Source organism: Alexandromys fortis, unplaced genomic scaffold (genome assembly GCF_014885135.2).
Source record: "Alexandromys fortis isolate MF-2015 unplaced genomic scaffold, M_Fortis_MF-2015_v1.1 scaffold_269, whole genome shotgun sequence".
In the NCBI taxonomy this organism is placed as follows: domain Eukaryota; kingdom Metazoa; phylum Chordata; class Mammalia; order Rodentia; family Cricetidae; genus Alexandromys; species Alexandromys fortis.
This window is the reverse complement of record NW_026068138.1, coordinates 570,487-584,645: the sequence shown is the minus strand read 5'-3', so window position 1 is coordinate 584,645 and position 14,159 is coordinate 570,487. Positions and strand designations below refer to the sequence as shown.

Here is a 14,159-nt window from a genome sequence, read left to right as displayed (position 1 = left end):
TCTAATAGGGCTACTTATATCTAAGCAGGGTATTTTTTTTTTTTTTAGGAAGGACTATAGGGCTCTGAAATGAAAAACAAATAGACCTCTTCCATAAAAAACAATATGTTTTGTTTAGGGATTCAAACCAATAGGGTTCCTTAAGTTTTCATTCTACAGCCTTTGCTACTGTGTGGGAAGTTGTTTTTCTCTTCCAGGATACTAGAGTAATATTAACCAGGGAAGAGCTGAGAAGTGAAATATGTAATGGAGAAGGTGAGTTGCCCCTTAGGGTGGTCCGAGATGCTGTTTGTGTAATCTAAGTGTTAAAACCAAAGAAGTTACAAATTAGTTTAATTTTTCTCCTGAGAAAATGATTTTTTGAGAAAGACAAAGCAAGTCTTCACATGAGTGTTATTTTTCTCACTTCCAAAATGTGGTTATATGGATAAGTTTCTTATTGGTAATAAGCTATAGATTGACGGAGAGACTTAAGTCAAATGTAGTTTTTAAGTTTAGTTAAGAATAAGGCAAAGATGTAAGATTGAGAATGAGTTGTTAATAATTTGTCGTTGTCAGAATGTACGTTTATGCATCATGGAAGATGTTGCTGTAACTCACAGGAGAAACAACAGGCTTTAACCTTTCAACTTGCCTGTCTGCCTTCTGTTTCCTCCATTCTTGTTCTGGCTGCTGGCTGCCTTTCTTACTCCCTACCAAACCTCTAGCCTTTTTTCCACCCTCCTTTGACTTGGTGTTCTAATTTCTGCTAAGTTTTTGATTGTGTATGTTTTGTATTATGAAGGTTGCAGTGGTTTGAGTCAGAATGACCCCCATAGACTCACATGTTTGAATGTTTGGCCTGTAGGGAGTGACACTGTTAGGAGCTGTGGCCTTGTTGGAGGAAGTGTGTCACTGTGGGGGCGGGCTTTAAGGTCTTAAATATGCCCAGGCTATGCCCTGTACCCAGTGTCTCCTGATTCCTGTGGATCAAGATGTAGAACTCTCAGCTTCTTCTCCAGCACCGTGTCTGCCTACATGCTGCCATGCCCCACCATGACAGTAATGAACTAAAGCTCTGAAACTGTTAGACAGCCCCAATTAAATGTTTTTCAGGGTGTCTCTTCACAGCAGTAGAACCCTGACAAAGACAAAATGACTTTTAATCAAATAGAAATTCCTGTTAATCATTTTATATTCGGTTGAGATGTAAGCACAGTGAGCAAGCTTTCTGTGTGAGAATGTTTTCCTGTCCTGTCCTTCTGCTACACTCAGCACTAATGTCATTGCTATACTGGAGTGGCAGCGGACACTTTTATTATTATTTGATCTCCCAAAGTAGTTCCCAGTACTGAGTAGCATACTTGTCTGTGGTGGGAGGAGAGAGTGAGCCTTTTTGGCAGAATGGGAGTATTGCTGTTATGCTCATGCCTACACATTCCTTTATAAGACAAGAAGGAAAGTGTACAGCAAGCACAACGTGTCCGATTAGCATCAGCTCACTGAGAAAAGGTCCGTCAAGACTGACAGAAGTTGAACTTACTAAGTTGTGTAGTGCAATAAAGGCCCAAGTAGGTCAGAGATGGAAACACGCTGCTCTGGTTTTCCTTTATGAGTGTAGCACTTTCTTGTAAGAAAACATTTATTGACTGCACGAGACTGTTAGGAGGTGGTGGTTGTCTCCCATCAAGCAAGTCTTGGTCAAGACTTTAAGGGTTGTTGCAGCTCTACTAAAGAGTTTAAATCTGAAGCAGCACAGCTTCAGATTTTCATTTGCTGAAAATTTGCTGAATTTCTGTGCTTTTGTTTACAAAGTAACTTAAAAGGCTTATGCTTTAGGGCTCCAACTCAGAGATCCGCCTATCTTTGCCTCCTGAGTGCTGTGATTAAAGGTTTGCGCTACCATGCCAGGCTCTAAGTTGCACCTTAAAACTTTCTTTTAAAGATTCATTTTATGTGTATTACCCGCCCTCCCCCCGTGCGTATGTGCAACATGCATGCCTGATGCCACAGAAATCAGAAGAACATTGTATTCCCTAGAACCAAAATTACAGGTGGTTGTGAACTGTCATGTGAGTGCTAGAAACTGAACCAGATTCTGTGCTAGAGCAACAAGTGCTGGTAACCACTGAATTACCTCTGCAGCCCAACATCTTAAAACATTTAAGGCAACTTTATCAGCTACCTCTGTTTACACGTATTTAAACCTGTATAGCCACTGTTTTTCAAGCACTGTTTAATTTTGAACCTTTTCAGTAAGTGAGATTTATACAGGAACCAAATACATAAACAGAATTGCAGATTAAATTGAAGATACCAACCACTCTTGTCAGTGGTGACACAGGAGTATTTTGGAATGCCCAAGCAGTTTGAAATCTACTTCAACGTAAACAGTACCCAGAAGGTGATGGCAGTGAATCTCCACAGCCACTGATTACCTTGCTGCCTCTGCGCAGTCATCCTGCCATCATGTTCAAGAATGTGGGTGCTGGGGTCAGAGCTGCCATCTTGGCCACTGCATAGCTGTATGACTTTGGTCAAGTGATAGACATTTGTGTCATAGTCCAGGCATCTAACTAAAAAGGTTTTATTTGTGTTTGTAAAGGTGTGCCTGATGAATAAATGAAAAGATATAGTATTTAACATGAGTTAGAAAAACTGTAAAAGGTCTTCAGACACATCTCATAACCACTTTCCCTCTCAGGCACTGTGACCACAAACACCTGGGGAAAGGGATCTAACTGTGAAAGTGCCTCTATCAGATTAGCCTGTGAGCAAGTCTGTGGAGTATTCCCTAGATAATGATTGATAGAAGAGGGACCAGTCCATTGTGGGTGATCTACCCTGAAAAGATGGTTCTGAATTGTATTTAAAAAAAAAAAAAAAAAAAAAAAAAAAAAACTGAGCAAGCCACGAGGATCAAGTCAGTAAGTAGTGTTCCTTAGTGGCCTCTTCTTCAGTTTCTGCCTCCAGGTTCCTACCCTGACTTCCTTCATGATGAACTGTAATTGGGACATAAAGTCTGAAATAAATTCTGTAGCTTGAATTCTAATTGGTCTTAATAATAAAAACCCCAAGTCAGTAAATGCTGAAATATCAGAGAAGCAGAGCATCCAGCCAGTTCTCACCTCTTTGAAATCCTTAGACCACAAAAGGGTATCCTGTTCTTTACAAGTCCTCACCTTAAATGCTCAGACTGTCCTCAGACTGCATCCTGTCTCTCAGAAACCTCAAACTGTCTGAGCTCCTGTCTCCTCCCACCTTATCCTCTCTCCGCCCAGCCATATCACTCCTGTCTACGCCTCCCTAGTGCTGGGATTAAGGGTGTGTGATCCCAATTTCTGGGATCACCTTCTTGGAGCTCTTTTCTTAGACAGCTTCAATCTTGTGTAGCTCAGGGTGGCCTTGAACTCACAGAGATCTGTCTGCCTGTCTCCCTAGTGCTGGGATTAAAAGTTTGTGCCAACACTGCCTGACCTCTGTGGCTAACTAGTGGCTTAATTCTGCAGTCTGGTCTTCAGGCAAGCTTTATTTGTTAAATTACAAACAAAATATCACAACAAAACCCTTTCTTCCCCCCCCCCCGTGGCTTTTGGTCCAAATGTTTGGTCCAAAGCAAACTAAGACAAACACCTACCTTTCTGGACTTTGCATTTGCTTACTAGTTTCTTTTCCCTATCTATGAATAGGTGACTACTTCATCGTTAAGTATCTTACAGGTGGTGTGAGATAGGACTTTATCCTTGCTTAAAGCAGTCTGATCCTTCTTTTAATTTTTGATACTTTGCCTATGTGTGATGATCTGCTTTGGGTTTATTGTACTTAAACTCCAAAAAAGCAGATTTCTTTTTCGATCTTTATTCTTAGTACCTCACAGAAGCTTTTGTACATACCAGTTACTTGAAGAATTTTAAAAATAAATGACTATTACTTTATAGAAGCGAAGCATGGGGTAGTCTTGTATAGAGGCATGTACTATTCTAATGTCTTGTCAGACAAGTCTTGTCTCTGTAGGAGCCTCTGTTTCCTGATTTCTTTTTTTTTTAATATAAACTATAGATAACCTAATTTCTCAAAATAAATTAGAACCTGTGAGAGGGGGATTCAAGGGACCTGGTGGTAAAGGGACTGTTGACACACTGCAGTACTTAGTGTAGCCTTCCACCCACTCCATTTCCATTTATAATACTGTTCCTTTTGTCTTGGGGGTTTCTTTGAGACTGGGTCTCCTTGTGTAGCCAGCCCAGGCTGGTCTGAGACTACTCCTTCCTCATCTCCCCGGTACTGGGATTACGCCCATGAGCCATCACACCTGGCCCTTTCTCTTGTGTTTTTTCATCACCAGCATTGGTTCCAGCTGCCTTCCCTTGTTGGGTTATTTTTCTTCTCTGGTCCTAATTGTTTCTCCTGTGTCCTTAGGTTTAATTTGCAAAGGCTGAATTAAATTTATGCTCTTGTCTTGGGTATAAAAGATTTGTGAACTCAATATTTACCATATGAGATAGTGTTTATTTCTCATCTCCTTTGCATTGGTGTGCTCTCTCACTGCTAAGTAGTTGAGATCCTCCCCCTAGTTATATTTTGATTGCTTCCTACAGAGTGTCATTTTTATTTTTCTTAATGTGTTTTTATAAAGACCGGTTTCTAAAGTGCTGAAGTATCTACCATGTACCTCTAAAAATGTGCTGATCTTGTATCTGAGAATGTGGAAGAAGTAAATAGAACCAAGTGTAGTAGCACGCTAGTACTCAGGAAGCAAAGGCAGATCTCTGAGTTCCAGGCCGGCCTGATCTGCATACTATCCAGATTATTTCAGACTATCCAAAGGTCCATAGTGAGAGGTTGTCTCTATCCCCAAAGGACAAATAGAGTAGAACATTTACAGGCCCTTGACAGTCACTTTAGTAAGAGTGTTATGAAAAAATAACATCTCTCCTCAAGGAGCACACAATAGTTAATTGATTGCACACATATATTTGCATGCTCTTTGCAGGAGAATGTGTTTTAGAACAAAGGACAGAGCTGGCCCTTGGGAAACTTGTTTTCCTTTCAATACTATTTATAGCACACTTGGGGACTAAAACTTTCTCTGACTTAACTGTGTTAGCTCTAAATTATGTGAAAATTATTTCCCAGCTTTTCTGGCTCATATTTTACATGTACCATATAATGTTAAAACAATGGGTGGATCATAGCTCAGTGGTACACCATTTACCTGGCATGCTTGAGACTCTGAATTCCTTCCCAAGCAGGTTAATGTCAGGGTAAGGAACAAAACCTTAAGTCACTGTTGATAAATGATAGGGTTCCTAAAGGAGTAAACTGCAAACATTACTTGGCTCTCATGAATGAAGTGCCAAGAGCAGTGAAGTCCTTCTATGGTACAAAAGTCACCCCCCCCCCAAAAAAAATTACACGATGAGGTGGACCTTTTCAAGGTGATGTTTTGAAAGCACAAATAAAAATGGGCCGGGGTATAGAGAGGCAGAATCATTAGTAGTGAGGCTTTGAGAACAATTAGGAATCTCAGCTGAGTGACTGCTTGAAGGGAAAATACAATGTTTGTTTGTTTGTAGCAGGTGAGCGCTGACAAAGACCATGATAAATATTGCTAAAAAAGAAGTTGATAACTACATCCCATTTTAATTTTTTATACTAGAAAAAGAATAGCCTTACAGTTAATCTAAATACCTCTTATGTTTGCTTTGGATTGAATTTGTAGTGCTGCAACTGAGAATTTGCATGGAAAAAAATAACCAGACTATACTTAGCAGTAACAACCCAATCTGCAACAGATTTGTAGTAAGTTATAAATTTAGATTGTAGCGCTTCCTGTTTAATGTAACCATGAAGGAAGCAGACATTAGTATGGAGTCCTTTGACCAGGAGCCAGAATTTTCTTAGACCCCAAAGAAACTTGGTTTCATAATGATGAATAATTTAACAGCAAGAAAAACTTGTTCAAAAATAAACTTATTACTGTAATCTGTGTAAATCCAAACACATATGTATTTAAGTTTGAAATTAAGTTTCTCTTGATTGAGTTCATGAAGATTTATTGAAAAAAAAAATCTGCTCCTTAAATTGGACACCCAGCAGTGTATTTCATTTTAGAACTTAATGGTATATGTTTTTCTCAAGTATTTAACTTTGACTAAAACTGCTGTTTACTTGCAAAACTTTTATGATTGAAAAGATTGGCAGTTACAGGGAGGAATACTGAAAGGATAGAATGAGACGGGAGTTTATGACCTCTTTTAGGCAGTGCTCTTAAAACTGTCAGAATCTTTGAGATACCTTTTCATTTTTAATACCAGGATAGTCATTATTTTTTATGCTTAAATATAGCATTAAAATAGATAGTAGAATCTAGTGATGTTATAAGTATTAGTAAGCATATGCAGGAATTTTAGTTGCAAAGACTTTTTTAGATAAAAGATAAGATTAGATATGAGATTAAATATAAGCAGAGGTATTCAAGACTTGTAAGGTGATACTATAAAGTTTGTGAAGCAGTATTCAAGAAGACTTAGATAAATGGGTATCAGCCATATTCTTTTTTTTTTTTCTGGGTGGATTTTTTTTTTTATTGATTTTATTGAGCTCTACGTTTTTGTCTACTCCCCTCCCTTCTATTCTCTTCCAAGGTCCCCATGCTCCCAATTTCTACTTCCCATGTAGATTAGATCCGTGTATGTCTCTCTTAGGGTCCTCATTGTTGTCTAGGTGCTCTGGGATTGTGATTTGTGGGCTAGTTTTCTTTGCTTTATGTCTAAAAACCACTTATGAGTGAGTACATATGATGATTGTCTTTCTGGGTCTGGGTTACCTCACTCAGTGTGATGTTTTCTAGCTCCATCCATTTGCCTGCAAATTTCAAGATGTTGTTATTTTCTTCTTCTGTGTAGTACTCCATTTATGTAAATGTACCACATTTTCCTTGTCTGTTCTTCGGTCAAGGTCAGCCATATTCTTGAATTAAATATATTCTGGATATAATAAAGATGTTAATTCTTCCCAAAATTGATTTGAGATTAAGGGGAATTTGCCAGTTATGTTAGGTGGAGCTGACAACTTGTTCTAAAATTAATATAAAGAATCTGAGACAGGAGGAATTTGCTGCATAGGGAGTGTCAGGCCCTTCAGAGGTACATAGTAAGACCCTGTACCAAACCTAAAATAAAAAACAATTTAGAAATTCAAAGAGACAAACTAAAAACTACTAGTAAAAATGTTCCCTCACATTCCAGGGTTTAATTCAAAACTGTAGTGATGATCACTTCCAGATTTATTGAGGATCTAATGGGTAAACTTAAACTGTTTATCATGAAGAAGAAAATGAGCATTATCTTTATGATCACACTAGAGCAGAGCATTATTTTTCTTCCTCCTTTTTTCTTTATCTTGCTCTTGTACTTTTGTTTTTTCATTGCAAAAACAAAAGCTGTAGTTCTGCCATGGGGTGTAAATTTAGGTTTATGTCAAGAGTTTGTTTTTAAAAAGTACCATGGGGAGGAGACTGGAGAGGTAGCCCAATAGTTGAGAGTGGGTATTGCTCTTTTGCAGAGATTTGGGTTCAATTCTCAGCAGCGACGTAGGTGACTCACAACTCCAGCTTCTGGAATCTGACACCCTCTGGCTTCCACAGGCACCTGCATGTATGTAGTGCACGTAAACTCACATACACATAAATAAAGAGAACTAAATACTTAAACACTGTTGGCTTGCTAAGAAGAATGCTCAGAGGCTAAGGGCACTAGCTTGCTGAAATAACTTGGGCCCCACATGGTAGAAGGCAAGAAAAGATGTCTGCAAGTTGTCCTCTGACCTTGGCAAGCCTATGCCTACTCCTGTCAAATCCATGTAATTTAAAATACCACTGGCAGAGTGGAAAGAAAAGCTACAAAATGAGAGTTGACTTATAAAACTGACAAGAATAGTGCTCAAGGCTTATTCAAATATAGACATGTAATGAACTTGAACACATGAGATACACTCTCAGAGAGTTGCCTCCTATCAACATTGAATGTTGAGACTAAACAAAGACCCAGCACTCATGCTTCCATTTCTGTTCAGGTTTTTAGCCCTTGACTAAGGTTCAGTAGACTCTTAATGCCTTGCTTTCCTTCAGGCACGGATCTCAAGTATTACAGTTAAAATGTTGTCCTTTTGGAGAGACGTATGTTGTGGTTATGTGACTGTGTTAGAGAAAGCCTTTACTCTCATCTGCATGCAGAACTACAGTCATGGAGCCCGGGACACTCTTTCAGCAGGTGATGACTGCAAACATGGCAAAGAAAATACACTGTGTCCTTAGAAATGTGCCGAGGTTCATAGTGAGTTAACCAGGCTAACGGGATAACAACAGTGCCCCCAGGTGATCATGGGCTTAATAGTCTAAGGACTGTGGCATCGGGAAGGGAGGTGAGTCTGCAGGACTGAAGATCAGCATGGAAAGTAGGGAGCTAGCTTGGTTTAAGACTGAGCAGTCATGAGAGAGCTTCTACCACTTTGGTGAGAAGTAGATGTGGAAAGATAAAGCATGTGAGGAGTCTGATGAAGAGAGGTCTAGTGTGGTTACATTTGTGTCGTAGTACACAATTAGAAGGCTGACATTTTGAGATCTAAGATGTGAGGGACAGTGTTGACTGAGGTTTTCTGTCCAGCCCTGTCCTGCATCTGCTAAGTCCCAAAGAAATCACACAGAATCTACATTAGTTATAAACTGATTGGCCCATTAGCTCAGGCTTCTTATTAGCTAATTCTTAAAACTTATATTAGTCCCTAATTCTTGTCTGAGTTTAGCCACGTGGCTTACCTTTTTGGCGAGGCAGTCACATCTTGCTTCCTCTGAGGCTGGGTCACGACTGCGGACTGCACTTAACCACTTCCCAGAATTCTCATCATCTCGCCTATACTTCCTGCCTGGCTACTGGCTGATCAGAATTTATTTAAAATATTAGTGACAGGGTAGAGACCATTGTCCCACAGCAGGAAGGGTGACACCTAGACTCTGAAAACAGGTGTAGTATGTGTGTTTGACTTGGGTCCTCTCATGGGTTTGACTGAATGTTGAGTTTGGGGTACCTTTCTGGCATCCAGAGAGGGAAATATCACTTAAGGCAGACAACTCTGGTTTAGAAATGAGAAGGAAGCTCCAGACAGGGAGATAATGTTGCATCATGGGCTCAAAACCTTCGTATGACTCTGGTCTCTTGGGGGAAATTTTAGAATGAGTTATCATAACCATCTTAAGTAGAAGATGCTACTGTAGAGTGAGAGGCAGCTACAGAGCCTAATAAAACTTGCCCATAGAGGGGAGGTCATGACTTAAGGGAAAGTACCCCAAAGAGAGCCTTGGTGGTGAAACGTTCCTGGTTTGTAAAACGTATTGTTCATTAATCATTACTTGGAGTAAGGGTTGGTGGGGTTTTTTTTTTTTTTTTTTTCTTTTTGATTTTTCAAGACAGGGTTTCTCTGTGTAACAGCCCTGGCTGTCCTGGAACTAGCTCTTGTAGACCAGGCTGGCCTTGAACTCACAGAGAAATGCTTGTCTCTGCCTCCCAAGTGCTGGGACCAAAGATGTGCGCCACCACCGCCTGGCTGGAGTAAGGTTTTTTAGGAAAAATTTAAGCCTTGATTCTTGCTATGATACTGGTTTATCCATTCAGTATTGTCACAAGATTTGGGGATGTCACTCTACTCTTCTAGGGTGGTGCTCCTGATTAATTATTGCTTGTAAGTGCAACTGGAGCTCTGCAGTACTGTGCGGTTTCTGTACACCAGTAATTTAGGCGTCTGGGGCTTGTTTTTGAAGTTAATTCTGTGGTGTGGGGATTCCTGTGTTGCACCAAGTAGAGTTTTAACTTTTTTGATCCTAAAAATCCCCTTCTCAGAAAATTTTTTAATGTTAACTCTATTACCTTATAGCATCAGGTAGTCAGTCACACTGAAGAATGCATTCGATTTTGCTGTCTCTTTAAAGAGTTATCATTTTGCTTCTGAATGAGTGAATTACACTTTATCATTAGTAACATTTTGAGTTCTAGGTTTGGAACCTATTCTGCCCTCCATCTTTGTAGCCCTTAGTGATCTTTATGAGTGTAAACACTTCTGGGTGTCTCTTGATTTTTTAATTTTTCATACTTTTTAACCTTGTGGTTTGCTCTTTACTTTTTCCAGTTAAAGTAGCCTGTCTATGATTTAGCTGGGTAATCATGTTTTCCTTAAAACTTGGAAATGGGCTTTTACTATGTGTGTTAATCATAGTAGTAGTAGCAGCTTTGCAGGTGCCATGTAATTGCTCTTTATAGCCACCTCATGATGTAGGCTATGAAGAAGCTACAACACAGTGCATAAGCAGAGCCACACAGTACTCTGAGCTGTCACTGTGAGCCAGGCACATGGTGCTAGAACCTGTAACCAGTCAGGCTTCCTCTGGAGATGAGAATCCATTGCCCTTTGTAGATCTCTTGTTTGCTTTTGTTGCTTACTTTCAAGGATGCTTACTCTCTCAAATGTTTGATTTGGGGGTATACACCAGTTGGCTTTCCAGTGCACTTCTATGAGTCCAGCACTATTTCACTTCCTGTGTCCACATGTCACGTTAACATAGACAGATGCCTTTGCTGCCTACTTGCCTCTTGAGGAAGGAATCTTGACTGAATGTACTGCTGTCACTCCCAATGTCAGCCTGACCACGGATACTGGTCTTTCCTGCCCTCCATAACTGCTTTATGCTAAATGTGGAGTAGCCTTGAAACTGCCCTCTGCTTGCATTTCTCTTCTTGCTTGCATTTTGGGCTTTGGTTTCCTTAGTTTCCTTTCTTCTCATTTGTCTTTTTCAGAAATTAATTATAATCTCGCTTTAAAACCATACTCTGTTTCCTGGCGTGTATGAGGGCTTCGTAAGTACTCTAAACAGAGCCACACTGCCAGACTCCCATTTTCACTGTGCTAGCATAGTCTGCTCTCTTCCTTCTTAAGCCACTATTTTACTGTTTCTGTGTAAGCGTTTGGATGTTACATGACATATGCTTCCTGGTCAGTTTGGTACCATCTTGATAATGGTTCCTAGCCTTTTGAGTCATGGACTGCTTTTACAATAATGAATTTTGTGTATCCCTTTTGTTTTCCTGGTTAAATTTGAGTCCTCTGCCTTGTACCCCCACTAATGGTCATATGTTAATTTGAGCATTTCTAGTTCCTGTGTGGATTTAAAAGAGTGCTAGTGGTATAATTAGTTGTATTAGAGGTATAGACATTGGCTTGAAATTTTCAAATGTTTTTGTCATTAGAGTTTGAGAAATATTGCTGTGATATATATGATTTATATATGTATATATCCATATATCAAATATAAAGAAAGGTATTGTGATAACAAGTTTTATAACATTTCCTTTTCTCTTTTCTCCAGGTTTAACTATAGATCAACACATCACCTAGCATCTCATGGGTTCTATGAATTTTTAAATTGGTTTGATGAAAGAGCATGGTATCCACTAGGAAGAATAGTAGGTGGCACTGTAAGTATATTAGCTATTCTTTGATGTTAACTGTAAACTGTTGAGCAAACCATTACGTGTTGGTGGGTTGAGGGTCCTCAAAAACTGCATATAGTTCACAAACACAGCCTCTGTAGCTAATTAGCCAATGTTTCTTTGCTTTATTCATGGCAGTTTATTTGTGGAATATCTCACATTGGCCTCTGACAAGTATCAGGATGGATTAAGAATCTGCTGTCAGGCTAGGTGGTGGTTAATCCCAGCACTCGAGACAGGTGGATCTCTGTGAGTTCAAGGCCAGCGTGGTGTGCAGAGTGAGCGCCAGGACAGTCAGGACTGCACAGAGAAACCCTGTCTCAAAAACAAAACAACAAAAATCTGCTATCACAAAATACCTCAAGTCTAGATTATGTTTTTTGCTTTGTTCTCGAGCAACTGAGTTTGAAATAAAGCTTTGGGGAGGGGGGAGTAAAAATTTAGGATTATTAAAATAATTAAACTTTTCAGGCCTCAATCTAGATAATTGTGCCTTGACTATAGTTGGTGTAGAGTTCTCTGGATACAGAATGATGATATAAGGTTCTTAGGATTCAGTGTGTAAGGAGAACTTAAAGAGAAGAGGGAAGATGTGGCAGCTCTTGAGGGAGTCTCTATGCTTGGTCATTTCTTCTTGATTGACTTTGCCAGACGCTTACCGCTATCACTGTCACCCCAGATAAACTTTTGCTCTCACATATTAATTCAGATTTATTTCCTTTCTTTTGTACCTTGAATTTACATTTGTGTTCCTTTCCCAACTCCCTGTCATTTCTCCAGTGATTTTTCAGCCTTTTTTCCACTGTTGACTGTTTACAGCTGTCACAGTCAAAGTTACCATCATGCAGCTAGCAGAACTTCCTGGGTTTTGAACCTAGTGTTTTCATCATTCTTCCACTTTAATTTCTTTTAGAATCTCCTACTTGTGGGATTTTATTTTCTTTTATGCTCACTCTGTAGCCCGTGCTAACCTTCCATTTAACAGTAATCTTTCTGCCTCAGCCTCCTAAATGATGGAATTATAGATGTGAACCACCATGCCTTCATAGAAGTTCATTCATAACTTTTAAAAGAGGATTTTGTAGTACTCTTTAAAATTTTTCAAATGGATTGTAGTTAGCAAATATCATGTAACTTCCAACCCTTCTAAGTTTTTTGAGACTTGATTATAACCTAAAATACATTCTAATTTAGATCATGTTCCTTCTGTGTTTATAAAGGGGTGTTTGTGCGTGCATACATGTGGGTGCACGTGTACATGTGGATGTCAGAGGTCAGCCACAGATGTTCCTTGGGTGGTGTCCACGTTGGATCTGTTTGTTTGCGCAGTTGTTCACTGGCCTGGAGCTACATAATTGGGTTAGGCTGATTGATTAACAAACTCTAGGAATCTACCTCCTTCTGCCCACTATACCATTCCCCATCTCCCAGCACTGGGGCTCTGAGAGTGTGCCAACACTGCAGGCTTTTAATGTGGGGCTTAGGGATGAAGTCAGGTCCTTGTGCCTTGCAGGGATTACCGTCTGAGCCATTAGTGCAGCCCCATTACAGTACTTTTGGAACAATCTTATCTCTGTAAGTCTTTGCTCCTACTTGGTAAGGAAGGTAGAGTTCCTTCCTGACTTCCCTGATGAATGAGAAGAATTTATCCAGTTTAGTTTCATTAACAGCATCTGACTTTGGAAATTAGGCTTTCTCTCTGGCCCCTGTGTCAAGTTAAAATTGCTTGACCTCTAACACTAAGGTGCACATTACACCTGGTTTCTTGGGCTTTTTTGCTTTCTCTTATGGGCTCTAGTGACATGAATATCTACTTAAATTTGAACTCCTTTGTTTTTTACATCTGGAGTTCCTTAAAAGTTTGAATACACACATGCACACACCTGATCTTAAATTTATGTGTACATGCATTTGCGTATGTGCACCATATGCGTGCCTGAGGCCTGCAGAGGTCAGAAGATGGACCAAAACCCCAGGAGCTGAAGGTTATGGACATTTGTGAACTACCATGTAGATTTGGGGAACCGAACCCTGGGTCCTCACTGCAAGAGCAGCAAGTGCTCTCAACCATTGGTTGAGCCATCTCTCCAGCTCCAAGTTTGAATGTATCTTTGCTGTTAGGAGTTTTGGGTTTTAGACTTTTGATTCAATACTGCTTTGTATTTTGACTTTTCTTATATTAGGTCCATCTGCCAGATTATATGGATATGTTGATTTACATCGAGAAAAAATTTCAAATTCATGTGTTTTCTTTGTGTATTGCTGACAAAAATTATTCAGTAGGACCTAGTACTGAGTAAGAAATGGAGCAGATTTTTTTGAGAATTGTAATGACTCACTATACTATTTTTCTCCTCTCAATCCTGTTACTCTGTGCATTCACTAGACATTGAATATACACTCTGTGTCTGTATTGTTCTTGATACTGACAAATAAACTCTTATTCTTCTAGAGCTTACATTCTTGTGAGGTTGAGCAGTTGAAAATAAGGTTTATAAATAGTGCGCTCAATGATAATAAGTGCTAGGGAGAAAAAGCAAGGGGGTGAGTTAAAGACTAGGGCGGAGTCTGTTGAGACGAGTACATTTAAGTAGGACAGCCAGGGAGTGAATGTGCGGCAGAGTCTTTGTGGTTTCATTC

The 14,159-nt window shown here is 39.6% G+C and overlaps 1 protein-coding gene across 1 annotated transcript in view; it reads left to right on the top strand.

The window, feature by feature from the left end:
• The window catches only part of Stt3b (STT3 oligosaccharyltransferase complex catalytic subunit B), a 71,448-nt gene that overhangs the window by 20,377 nt on the left and 36,912 nt on the right, over positions 1–14,159 (top strand). The window contains exon 2 of the mRNA XM_050126556.1: positions 11,396–11,504. Coding sequence (XP_049982513.1) covers positions 11,396–11,504 — 109 coding nt within the window. The remainder of the gene's footprint in view (positions 1–11,395; positions 11,505–14,159) is intronic.